This window comes from Cydia strobilella, chromosome 13, assembly GCF_947568885.1.
Source record: "Cydia strobilella chromosome 13, ilCydStro3.1, whole genome shotgun sequence".
NCBI lineage: Eukaryota > Metazoa > Arthropoda > Insecta > Lepidoptera > Tortricidae > Cydia > Cydia strobilella.
In genome coordinates, this window is record NC_086053.1 from 12,378,719 (window position 1) to 12,392,566 (window position 13,848).

At 38.1% G+C, this 13,848-nt stretch overlaps 2 protein-coding genes across 5 annotated transcripts in view; both read left to right on the plus strand.

The window, feature by feature from the left end:
- The first annotated feature begins 1,314 nt into the window (after window positions 1-1,314).
- Window positions 1,315-6,810, plus strand: LOC134746727 (superoxide dismutase [Mn], mitochondrial). The gene is made up of 5 exons (XM_063681248.1): window positions 1,315-1,476; window positions 1,633-1,811; window positions 3,531-3,669; window positions 5,113-5,267; window positions 6,565-6,810. The coding sequence occupies exons 1-5, from the start codon at window positions 1,445-1,447 to the stop codon at window positions 6,708-6,710; spliced, it is 651 nt and encodes a 216-aa protein (XP_063537318.1). The 5' UTR covers window positions 1,315-1,444; the 3' UTR covers window positions 6,711-6,810.
- A 619-nt stretch (window positions 6,811-7,429) lies between these two features.
- Window positions 7,430-13,848, plus strand: part of LOC134746777 (kinesin-like protein unc-104) — a 120,705-nt gene continuing 114,286 nt past the window's right edge. For 2 of the 4 annotated variants that reach the window (XM_063681307.1, XM_063681311.1), the window contains exon 1: window positions 7,430-7,634. The gene's annotated coding sequence lies outside the window, so the exon portion shown is untranslated. The remainder of the gene's footprint in view (window positions 7,635-13,848) is intronic. The other 2 variants (XM_063681312.1, XM_063681313.1) reach the window with 2 other exon arrangements.

The window sequence follows — 13,848 nt, forward strand, 5'->3', positions numbered from 1 at the left end:
AGGATTGCCAGCGTAATTAAACAGGCTCAAGTGACGCTTGTTATCATGAATCTAGTATAACCTTGTTATAGTTGGTCAAGCAAATCTTGTCAGTAGAAAAAGGCGGTAAATTAAAAAAAATGTAAGCGCGAAGGATTATAGTCCCATCATGAATCTAGTCCTATAGAAAATTTGAATTTCGCGCCTTTTTCTATTTGCGAGGGATGATTATGATTATGATTACTGACAAGATTTGTTTGACCAATTTTAATATTCACTAGAGATGAAATAATAAACTTTTTAAGGGCCCTCCACACTCATGCGCGAATCACGGCGCGAAGCCGCGAACGCGAGTATGGAGTCTAGTTCGCTAATCAGCGAAATCGACTCCACACTCGCGTTGGCCGCTTCGCGCCGCGTAGTCTGGAGCACGACTACAAAGACATGTCTGGAGCGAGCTTTAGCTTTAGTAATTTTGGTGTCATTAAAGTTTTCTCGGTCGTTTATTAGCATGTCTGAAACAGAGCGAATTCCATTAGTGTTGTCAGATTAGTAAACAATTACGCAATTTTAACGAAAATATGGTTAGTTTGTTTTGTGGCTTATTTTATAATGTTAGCAAAATATGTCTGGCACAATGATTCATGTAACTTATAACGGGAGTTTTGTGGGGCTATAAGTAGTTCGAGTAAAATTACATAAACATATTATTTATTACATTTATGAAATATAATATACATATATACATGGTGGCTAAGAAATAAATGCATTCCCGTGATTCCCGTTGCCAGGGAGGTTTTGGGATTATTCTGAGCAACTTTTACTATGCGACCAACCCCGACATCCGAAAAAATTTTTGGCTGTTTTTCATTTCGGCTGGTCCATTTTCTATGGGAAGGTAAATTTAGGGTATACTGCAAAAATTTTTTTTTTTTTTTTTTAATTTTTTTCAGTTTATTTGTTATTAGACTACCCTACCTCACGCATGCCTCATGCGAGCTTTGTGGCTGCATCAGATTTTAAAGCCTGACCAGAAATATAATGATCATTGTCAAGAGGGCGCTGTTATTCTCATGTATAGAGTGACAGTTCAGTATAGTATGAAAAAATTAGTTCCAGTGAAATTCCGCAACATGGCGAATGCTCATATATTCCTGGTCAGGCTTTACCTAGGATTGGTAAACAATATTTTTGCAATTTTTACGAAAATACAATCGCAACACTTTTTTCGACAGTTTAGTGCGCTGTCAGTTGTCATCTGTCACACCACACAGCTGACATCTGTCATATATATTGGAATTTGCATGCACTACGCATTACCTACCTTTAATTGCATAATCACAATCACATCATTCTTATTTATTATTGAGACCGATATTGTTATCTTTAGGTGCTAAAGGCGGCTAGAAATTCGCCGGTTATCAAACGCCTTCAAAGATCTCATAGTTCAACTTCAACTTTCACCATGTTCGCGTCTCGGAAGATCGGAAACTTGATGTAAATTAATAATTGATTGTATTGGTTAAGCCGATGCCGATTTTACCTGTCAATCCTTTGCAATCGATCGCTAATTATTCATTAAATTAACGTACTGCGCTGCTACAGAGAGTTTCAACACTAACGTTGACTTTAAACTTTTAATATTATTTTTAGGCGTGTGGCGGGAGCGTGCCGTCAGAAGCACACACTGCCAGACCTTCCGTACGAGTACAGCGCCCTGGAGCCGGTGATCAGCCGAGAGATCATGGCGCTGCACCACAGCAAGCATCACGCCACCTATGTTGCGAACTTGAATGCTGCTGAGGAAAAACTAGCTGCTGCACAAGCTAAAGGTAGGTTTAAATTTAATAAAAATAAATAAATAAAGTACATAGTGTCAACATACATCACATCCCTCAGTCATGAGGATGCAACAAAGAATAAGAAGATATTTGTTTTATAAGATGTATGAAATAAAAGGAACAAAAAGTAAACAAAGGGATAAGGATTAAAAGTTTATATTCAAATGTTAATAAACATCATCATCATCATCAGCCTATTCTCGTCCACTGCTGGACATAGGCCTCTCCTATTGCACGCCATTGAGCATGATTTGTGGCAACTCTGATCCAGCTCTTGCCAGCCGCCCTGCGAAGGTCACCGCTCCATCTAATTTGAGGGTGTCCTATGCTACATTTGCCGATACGCGGTCTCCATTCGAGAACTCGTCTACCCGGTTATTGGTTTACGGCCCACTGCCACTTAAGCTTGCTAATCCGGTGGGTTATGTCGACGACTTTGGTTCTCTGATGGATGACTTCATTACGAATATGATCCCTCAGAAAAACTCCGAGCATAGCCCTTATAAACATTTGTCTTAAATTGTTTACATTTTTTTAGTTTAAAAGTTATTCAGTGAGGTTTGTTCACATTGTGATGATTTACTTAATTAACATTATTTTCCTTTTTTATTTTGTCTGAACTTGACAGCAGAAGACACAGATGCCTTAGTGGGCCTACTCAGTGCTGTGAAGTTCAACGGAGGTGGTCATATAAACCACTCAATTTTCTGGTGCAATTTGACAGCAGAGAGGAATGAACCAAGTTGTTGCTTACAGCAAGCTATAGAGCAGTTAATATAATTTTATTTGATTGAGTTGCATTCTCTTGATCTGTAGAGTCATTTTAGAAAATACTACAGGTTCAGTTTTATTCTAGATTAGTTTTATTAAGCTAATATTTAGCCTTGTTTAGTTACAGCTTCCTATAATATATCACATCACAGTTATTTATTATGAAACTAATTTTGGAAACTGGCATGATTTTAAAAACAGATGATTTTAAAAACCTGGCTTGCTCCCAAGTTGCCAAGGTTGTTAGAATTATTTCATTTCTTCCTCTACTACAACTGCATCTAAGACTGCATTTGAAAAAAATGTGATTTAAATTTCAAGGTCCTACCTTCTACGGCTTGGGCAGTGCATTGTCTCTCAGTATCTAAGTAACGCAACATTGCACTTTTTAAAGCTGACATGTCCTTTAATTTTTATTGACAAATACTCGTAGTCACCTAGCAACAAAACGCATAAGATCATTAAGTTGCTTAACTTCAAACTCTGGTAAATCCATATGTCAGATTATGCTATTTTTATTATTGTTATTATTTGTAGTGCAGGTAGGCAGTTTAAATAACTGATAATGCCTGTATCCAGAGTCATCAACCAAGTTCTTAGTGTTGAGTAGAATTTGCTTTTCTTCATTATCTGCACAATAGGCTATCAGTATTACACTTTAAACAATGTTAATGAGCAAAAACAAAAAAATAATCACGACAATATCACCAAGATGGCAGTCGACATTATCGACAAGAAACTCCTCCTCGAATGGATTTACTTGAGTTTGAAGTTAAGGGACACATTTGATTAAAATGTGCACATACCATATTTGGTAATGTAAGCGTAACAACATAAGAGTCCATTAAGCAAGTTACTGAAAATATCTCACACTTGTGTCCATTATTCCCAAATTTTTGTCAATATCTATTTAATTACCATTTCATAAATTTCCAACAGGTGACATTGACACCGTCATCAACCTGGCCCCGGCCCTCAGATTCAATGGCGGTGGCCACATCAACCACTCCATTTTCTGGCAGAATCTATCCGCCAACGGCGGCAAGCCCTCCGACCAGCTCACCAAGGCTATCAATCAGTAATACAAGTATTATTCTGCATGGACTGTTTCTGGCATTTGCTTCAATCCTGGTTACATAGACATAGTATATAAAACCCTGGTTACCTACTTGAATAACAATTGCAATCTACAGCAGTATTTTCAGCCACACACCAAATTGTACTGTAATAGTGTTAGTAAAAGGTTCAATTTGAAGAGTGGACAGAATGTATCATAGGTCAATTTAGAGTCTAAATTGACCTATGATAATTTGCAATACTTGACATTTTTCCATTTAGAGTGTGGAGGTATTTGCTTCTGTCACTTGCAGTTGTAATTGGAATTAACCTTTCTTTACAGTTCCGTACCCAAAGGGTAAAAACGGGACCCTATTATTAAGACTGCGCTGTCTGTCTGTGTCCGTATGTCACCAGGCTGTATCTCATGAACCGTGATAGACAGTTGAAATTTTCACAGATGAGGTATTTCTGTTGCTGCTATAACAACAAATACTAAAAACATAATAAAATAAATATTTAAGTGGGGCTCCCATACAACAAACCTGATTTTTTTGCCGTTTTTTGCGTAATGGTACGGAACCCTTAGTGCGCGAGTCCGACTCGCACTTGTCCGGTTCTAAGAAAGGTCTTCAGTTGAATCCATTACAGTCGAATTTTACATGCACATATGTACCAATACTACCTAAGGGATTTAAATTGTCTATGTGGCTTTGTTTTTTCAAACTGTTTGTTTTGTCTGTGATAAGATAATTTTACAATTACCCTTGGCGTGTCTCCACTAATCTGTGTTACACCTGATAGCTTGGGGTCACCTTTTTGTTGGCATTAACCCCTCTGTGAGATCATTGTTTTGTTTATATCTTAGTTAACATGTATACTTAGACTACTTGGATTATTATAACTATTATAAGTATTATAGCCTAATTTACTTTACAGGGAGTTGTACTAGTTGTAGAAACGCACATTAGTAATTTTATGATACATACTCTACTAGTAGTTATTCTACAATAATTAAAATTGAACCCTTTCACTAGAAAACTTCTGAATTTTAACTTTTTTTTTGGTAGTAGGAATGTCTGCGATATTGATGTTTACATCTTTTCTTAAATTTCGTGTCTCGTCGAATCTTTCTTCCAAGTTTCAAGCATTAAAATCCAAGAATAATTAAAATAATATCACAGACCAACCACCGCGGTCTTCTGTGGATAATGTGAAATATTTTGGTCCGCCTTTTGTCACTGTATATTTTGTATTGCATAAAATTTAAATAAAAATAAATAAATAAATATTTTGATACAAAATACTAAGGGCCACTTGCACCATCCCACTGACCCGGGGTCAACCGGTTAAACCTGGAGCTACCATGGTTACCAGTACAATTTCACACTGTGTTAATGGGTTTACCCTGGGTTAGTGGGATGGTGCAAGTGGCGATTATTCATTCTTCTATAAATGTTTCTAGGGACTTTGGTTCTGTAGAGAACATGAAGAACCAGCTTGCGGCAGCGTCTGTGGGCGTCCAGGGTTCGGGTTGGGGCTGGCTCGGATACAACAAGCAGATGAAGAAGTTGCAGATTGCCACCTGCTCCAACCAGGACCCTCTACAAGCCACTACTGGTAACCATTCTGTTACATGAACCTTATTCTTCTTCCTCGCGTTTTCCCGGCATTTTGCCACGGCTTATGGGAGCCTGGGGTCCGCTTGACAACTAATCCCGAGAATTGACGTAGGCACTAGTTTTTATGAAAGCAACTGCCATCTAACCTTCCAACCCGGAGGGGAAACTAGGCCTTATTGGGATTAGTCCGGTTTCCTCACGTTGTATTCCTTCCCCGAAAAGCGACTGGTAAATATCAAATGATATTTCGTACATAAGTTCCGAAAAACTCATTGGTACGAGCCAGGGTTTAAACCCACGACCTTCGGATTGAAAGTCGCACGCTCTTACCACTAGGCCACCAGCGCTTCCATTCTGTTACATAAACCACTTTATAATTTAGGGGTACTTTGCTAATGGCCTCTAGAACCCTCACCGAAGTCACTGATAATTGCATTGGAGCAGTGAGCAATCAATTGAATTTTTTTACAACTTAGTCGGCAATTATCTAAAATCTCCAGACGATTTGTTGCAGTCTGTAATAATAATAATTTTACTTTTTTTTTAACAATTATGGCCTGGCTTTAAGTACTTTAAGCATAGAAGGTAGGATCCAATAGAAGTGGCCTACTGCGTGCGCCCGTGAGGGACAGAACATACGAAATGCAGCAATATGATTGGTCGAGTAGATTTGTAGGCCACCATAAACCATACAAATTGACGGTGGGGAATAAAAAAAATCCGAGACTGTAACAAGTACAAACAATAATAACGCTCTCTCTGCAACTCCCACTGAAAGATCCGTAAGACTATCCCGTTCTGATAGTCCCCCCCCCCACCACACATGCGTAATCTAGTTTAATATTAGATTCATGACTTTAAGCCAATTATATCAACGGACAAAAGCGTTTTTGCTTCTATATTCGTCAATGTTGCCATATCCCCTCGGGCGGCAAGCTACCTCGAATTTTACCAGAAATGGGGTTGGCCGGTCGAAGTGTTTAGCAGATGGCGCCAGCACAGCTTGCCCTGTCAATACTTAGAATTGTGTCAAATTTTTGTTTTTTTAATGCCCTGGTACAGTCGCCATCAGATATATCGGAGCGGCCAAGGTGCTCACAAATATCTCAGCACGCCTCTATTGTCATGGCGTTAGAGTGCTTGTTCAGATATTTGTGAACACCATGGCCGCTCCGATATATCTGATGGCGACTTTACCAGCCATAGAAAAAGGGGCAAGCTATGACGGCGCCATCTCTGCAAACCTTTGACAGTTGCCAACCCCATTGAAGAGTAACAATTTTATATATTAACAGGATTGGTGCCACTTTTCGGTATTGACGTCTGGGAGCACGCCTACTACCTCCAATACAAGAACGTTCGTGCAGACTACGTAAAAGCCATCTTCGATGTCGCCAACTGGGCCGATATCTCGGCCAGGTACGACAAGGCCCTGAAGTAAATTGCATTTATGGTTTAACCTTTTTAGATATACAAGCTTTAATCACATAGTGATTTAGTTGTGATACCTGTGAACATCATTATAATTTATAAGTGAATTATGGTTACGTGTTTTTATTTAACCCCTTGTCTCTATCAACTTATTCAACATCTTTTACAGCCCGAGCTCCGAGAATTCAGAAGTTCTTGTTCCAAAAATTATTGCAATGTTTCTTTGTACTTTGTACACCAACAGCGCCATCTTCAACTTAAATTATCGAACTGTCCGCAGGTCCGCAGGCACGATTGTTTCTTTCTAGTCTATATTATTTTGAATCTGACATATTAATTATTTAAATTTATTGGATTTTGATTTTATTGTTAAAAGTTTTGTTTTTATTTTTAATGTATTTACTAACACATAGGTATAACGATGGTACTAACAATATTGTATGGAATTTTAAATGTTCTGAAATAAAGATATTTTATTTTTATTTATTTTTAAGGTCCCTCCACACTCATGCGCGAATCACGGCGCGAAGCCTTGATTCGCGCATGAGTGTAGAGGGACCTTTAGACATCTTTATAATAAATAACTCTTTGGATACAAGTTTTTATCACTGAATTTATTCATTAAAATTAACAGGAGTGTTATATTCTGTTTAATATTTTATTAAGAAATTATTTTATATTATTGAATTATTGAGATTTTATCGTGTGAAGATGCTTTTACACGACTACTTTGACAGTTCTCTAAATGACAGACGTGATTTCGTTTAGAAACACAAAAACGCCTTAATGAACGAGCAATTTCGTTTCGACGTTTGTTCGGAGATTTGTGTGATGTGATCGAAAATAAATAAATAAAAAGAATATCCCGGGACATTCGTACTTTCTGACTCAGTTTCAGTGTCCTGTAATATCTCCACCTTTCGTCTTTGAAGAGGTAAGTGCCTATTTATATTTGTAATGCGCAACTTAACAGCAGAAAGTTGAGTGGGATTACATAGAAGTGTTATTGATTTTTCAGCGAACTTACCAGACGTTGTTACAATTTCAGGGGCTTGTACATTGAGTGAAAAAGTAAAACTAGATTAATATTTATTTATCGCGTTTATTTAAAACTCCATGCTATGTTTAATTATAATATATTTGTTAGTTATGGAGTTCGGAAAGGAAGGTCAACAATTCAGTGTTTCGTAAAGAATTAACTCGCCGTTACGCTCTATGATTATCTAGGTTTTATTCCGTTGCCTATTAAAAATAGAATTCCTTGTTATTTTAATATGGTTCAGAGATTGATGATAAATAAATGAATTATTTGTTATGATTCATCATACTCATTGTAAGTAAGACTATTCATTCACATATGTTAGCCAGATGGCCCTTCCTCATCCTATATCTAGACATTGGTATTTTGATTGACTGTATTATACAGTTTGATTAAATTTATAATTAATAAAGTATAGCAATGAATGAAGTCGCTATATTGGTAGAGTTTTTAATTTAAACTTGGTGGTTGGCTATACTGCAGTACAGTTTTGTAGTTTAAATAAAAAGCAATTGCTTAAAACATATTGCTTCATACATCTAAATAATGTATGAGTAATCTTACCTTACTTCAGTATTATTTAAAAATAAACACAATTCATTCTAAAAAGGGCAAATAATGCTAAAGAAAGAATATATATAACAGGAATATACTGTTTTTGAACATCAATTACTATTCATTATCCACTGGACCTTACTGAAAATCAGCATCGCGGAATGTGCCATGTGGCTCATACCGTGACACTAAGCTGAGTAAGGACCTGGATTTTGCACATGTAGCGCAACTCATCATTTTGTATAATTATTCTTAGTTTTAGTTTTATGTTATTGTGCTAATAAATGCTTTTTCTTCTTCTTCATTACAACATTGAGTGCCGGGAACGCGCTCAGCGGGTTCACTGTTCATAGTCACTTTCCTCTACAAAGCAGGAAAACGCTGGGATCAGCTACGAGCATACCTCTACCTAACATAGTTTACTACATTAGGTAGAGCTACGTAACTATACCTGTAAATATACCTGTACCTAATGTAAATATACCTAAATGTAGTTTAGATATTTACAAATTGATTTGGTCTAAAAATAAAATAAACATAGTTTTTCTAGAGCAGGGGATTTTTTTTTATATAGGCCTTCAATAAAATCATTGACTGATCCTGCACACCACCTCAGTTTGTGTAGATACACCATTCTTCTTCTTCTTCAGTTGGTTCCTCAATGCTAACACCGTTCGATCCGACCGATCGTGACATCATGTCCTTCTGTTGAAGATCAGGTTCCTCCATAGGCTTCTATTCTTCGCCAAGCACATGGCCTCGTGCAGTTATTCAGTTACAACATTTATACTTTCTTTATATCCAGAAACAAAAATGACAGTTTGAATTCCCCAATTTGTCATTTTAGTATGAAATTGGTACAAAACAATTTTATTCGGTAAATTAGCCAATTGGATTGAATTGTCGGTGAGGATAAATATTTTTATGTGGTAGTTCTAGATGTATGTATACATTTCTGCAATACAATAGCACAGAAAATATACCTCTAGCTTTATTATACAAAGATGAGAAATAGGTATTGGTTTTAATTTAAAACATATAAAAAAAATGTTTTAACAATGCAAGCTTAAAAAATTTATAGCGATATTTATTTAAAGTGATTGAAACCTTTTGATATTTTGTTTGGTTGTTTTAAAGTATTTCTGTACTTTCACATGTTGTTATTTTTTATTGATATTTGTATTCACGCTAAAGTCACTAAACAACAGCAACCTAACAACGCGAAGCTAAGAACGAGATATAAAACTAGAGTAAGTGGCGCTATAGACGACAAAGTAAGTTCCAATTATAAATATTGCATTCCAATCTTCTTCTTATCGTGTGAAGGGATCAAAACTAAATAATATTTTGCCAAGAAATAAAATTGATAAAGTAGTTTTATAAAACAAACAATATTGGCATTCCAATTATCTTCCTAGAATTAGCGTGTAGCGCCGGCGCCATGACGCCTACAAATTATCCTGCCGTGCTATGCATAGTGTTGGCTCAAAGAATATTTGTCAGAAATTCACTTCGCATAACACGTATCGCAGAAAACTTTTAGTCGAATAATACTTTCGCATAAATACGAGTACATACTTGCCATAATAGTTATTTCGCATAATATTCAGAATTTTCTAAGTGGGTTAGGTTAATGGTTTTCTGCCGAATAATATTATGCAAAAAGAAATTCTGCAAAGTAATATTATGCGAAAATCAGTATGCGAAAGGTAATTCTGTCAAACGACATTTCTGCCAAGTAACATTATGCAATACAAAAATATGGCAAAAAACTTTTTGCAACACAATAGGGAACCGTTGGTTAAGACTCGAGCCCTTTGAGTCCTCTGCTTAAGACTAGACTAAATTTTTCAGACTTATAGTTAAGTCGAAACTTGAGTTCATTTCAATGACCCCAAATCTTTTGTAGAGACTTGAGATCTTCTCACAGAAGTAACTTTTTTTTTACAAAAAAGTTAGGTACACGAATCATACAATAACGCCTATTTTGTATTCTCACAGAGTGAGAGAGTGAGTCTTATTCGGTGGAGATCTTTTAAGTTGAGCTTAAAAAAGACTAAAAACGATTCGACTCGGGATCGGGACTTTTTAACACATTCACTGCTAACGTTTTTGTAGCGCTACGCTCGTAGCCGATCCCAGCGTTTTACCGCTTTGTAGAGGAAAGCGACTACGACCAGATTACCCGCCGAGCGGGTTCCCGGCACTCAATGTGTTAAGCAGTCTCGTAAAAACGAGTCTATTTCTTTAAATGTTAGTCTCCTCGGGCTCGAGCTCCTACCATCACTAGCCATGCGTTAGCCTAAACTGTAATGGGTCTAACCTACCTCAATTGCATTATGCATAACTATAATAACACGGTCGGACGTTAGTGGGAACGTGTTGTTAGATAGGTCATGTTTTGCGTTAGGGTGTCCAGGATCCAGTAATGTTAGTTGGAAATATTATAATACTAGCTTTTGCCCGCGACTTCGTCTGCGTGGACTTAGTAACCCCAGCAAGAGTAAGAATAGCGCCTGGAGAAAGTCTTATAGCAATCATTAAATTTGAACATAATATGCACACAAATATTAGGCAATTCATTTATTATCTCAATTCCACCATGTTTCCACCCCACTTTTCATCCTCTTAAGGGATGATTTTCGGGATAAAAACTATCCTATGTCCTTCCCCGGGACTCAAACCATCTCTACGCCAAATTTAACTAAATCGGTTCAGCGGTTTAAGCGTGAAGAGGCAACACACAGACAGACAGACAGACTTTCGCATTTATAATATTAGTATGGATTGTAAAGAAAGAAAGAAAGAAAGAAAGAGAAAGCATTTATTAGCACAGCATAACAAGACTAAAACTAGAAATAATTAAACAGAATGAGGTTGCGCTAAATGGTCCTTACTCAGCTTGGTGTCACGGTGTGAGCCAACATGGCACACTTCGCGACGCTGATTTTCAGTAAGGCCCAGTCTTCGTTTACCGCGATAGTTACTCATGAAATAAAACTTACACCTTACACCTTCGACTTAATTAAAATTACCGATTTTGCATGTACAATCAGCCTTAAAGTTTAGTTTATTATGGTTTATTATTTTTGTATGTGGGGTTTCTTCAGTCACCAGTTGACCACGAACGCTGTAAAGGGTTCGAAACGTCGGGATGTATTATAAATTCAATATACGCGGTATAATCATGTAGAAAGCCTGCTGGAACCGGTTCACAGGCGCAACAATAGACACCCATGAACCGGTCGCAGCAGGCATTGGGACTATTGTAGAAAAAGTGAACAGTATACCGGTCTATGGACTGAAGTTTGGGTGGACAATGAGACTGGGCTATTGTAAAGAAGTCCGGACACCTGCCATAACAATGCTAACACACGTTATTCAGGCAGGCGATGACTTGCCGCTGACTAGATGGGCCCCTGTCCCCTGAAACTGCCGTCGTGAAGACGACCAGGAGCAACACCGGGGTGAGCGGCTCAGGGGTGTCGAGAGGTGTGCGCCGCTTTCTACCCAGTGACTGATGTCAACAGCCACTGTGCCAAGTCGCGTCTTATGCATCTTTCACTTCCACCCCTGGAGCATATAGCTCTTACGACTCCCTTCTGGACGGCCAATGAAGGCAAGCCAGAGCTGAAGAGTCCTGCGGGTCCCCTTGGGGTCCACTCCGACCGACGAAGACACGCCGGAGACCGAGACCCTGACCGACTCTCTGGAGCACTCGGGGCCGTGTGGTCGTCACTCCCCAACAGCTCGCCACGAGCTGCCCTGCGGCTATTATTATTGTTATCTTAGATAGATAATTTATCTAAATACAAACTCCTGCAAATTAATGAAACTATCCCTACTAGCCCTGAAACCATGGATATACACGTCGATAGGTATCGCATCGGCGCCTCACGCGACGCGGTGAATGCACTTGGATCCATACACTATTTAGGTTCCCTGTCTTAGTCCTCCCGGCCTGCATTGCGGACAGCTCGAACTGAACAACGCACGCCAGATGAAATACGGCAGGCAATGTGGCTCACGTGATGTTTTCGGGCCAGTTGGAGATTAAGGTGCTGATATATCTTTCTTGTTTGTTACGAAAAGTTACGAGATTACCTACGGAGTTAGATACAATTTTGATTCCGGCCAAATCTCGGGTGCTCTATAGTCGGTACATACAAATAGTTTACTCACAACCACTATTTAGATTGCGTTTTTATTTCGTGGGTACAAGAAACAGAATACTCCGTGGGTGGGTTCGAGTGTTTCAATACTGTATGAACGTCAGAGTGAAACAAAAACATTTGTCTCTCTATAACCAAGCATACTCGTATTAGAGCGTTACTATACTTACTAACTCTGCAATGGTTTTTTTGCTTAGATGCAAATGCTTGAAAACTTTATTTGATCTCTATTTTCTCCGGAATTCCGGGCAGAACTTGATCTAAAGGACGCAGTGTTGTGTAAGGTTCTAAATGTTATCTATTTGTTCAAAGTTTTCATTGTTCTTGACTCGAGTAGATGTAGAAGGGCTAGAAGGCCGCTCAATTCAGCTTCGGCAAGCCTTTAGGTTGGCTTCCACGGTCGGAACACCTACCTTGCTTAATTTAGCAACGGATTTTCACGTCAGAACTCGTACATATATGTACCTATGTGCGTTCGTATATATTATTAAATGAATATGAAATTCATCTATCGCCTAAAAAAATTTCTCTTTCTAGCAGGGTATTGAGAGCAATCCAGATGGTTAAGTCCGTCCTTAATACTCGCAACTAAAAATTGTTTTCATAGTGCCTGTGAAAGGCCAGTGCACTAGCTATTGTTTTAATAATTTTTTTAATAACCATCCCTAAAAACCTTCAGCTGGCCAGACAACAGTGAAGCACCCAAGCCAATGACCTTATAGTCACAAGCCGAACCAATATTATTAGGGGAAAGGGCGTGTTGACGAACTCTAAATGGAATCAGGAAATTACCCATCTCCGAGATCAGACGAGTCTTTTTCTCTTGTTCCGTAAATCCGTCCCTCGTTGCGAAGTTGTTTATGGTAACATTTGTTATGAGTTATGACAATTTACAGATGTTGTTTATAAGATACGGGCTAACTGTGCACACTTAACCTAAAAAAATAATCCGATTTGTTCTGCAATAGATATCTTATGGTATATTTAAATAAGAACTTATAATAGTAATTGTTAGACTGTTTTAAGGATTGCCACAGTATCTGCTGAGATTATCTTGGTCTGACTCCTATTCCTACCTTTTAAAGCTCAAAAAAAGCCGAGGTAGTGAGTTCAAGCCTCCACAACGCTCGATTGTCCTAATGATTCTGGTTAGGAAAAAAATGCAGAAAGAGGGTCAAAAGTTGTGTTAATTGCATGTATGTATGTGTATATGTAATTGACATTTCGAATTAAAGGGTTTGTAGCGCTGTCTGTCTGACCACAGCTCGAAACACTCCAAACCCATACCAGAAACACACGCGTTAGGCACTTTTTATATATTATAATATAGGAGGCAAGCGAGCAGACGAATCGCCCGATGGTAAGCGATTACCATCGCCCAT

What these genes read in the sequence shown, in the direction of transcription:
- LOC134746727 (XM_063681248.1), top strand. Translation starts at nt 1,445, where the DNA reads ATGTTCGCGTCTCGGAAGATCGGAAACTTGAT. An exon ending in AGCTGCTGCACAAGCTAAAG is followed by an intron (nt 1,812 to 3,530) that starts GTAGGTTTAAAT and finishes AATTTCCAACAG; the next exon opens with GTGACATTGACACCGTCATC. An exon ending in CTCACCAAGGCTATCAATCA is followed by an intron (nt 3,670 to 5,112) that starts GTAATACAAGTA and finishes AAATGTTTCTAG; the next exon opens with GGACTTTGGTTCTGTAGAGA.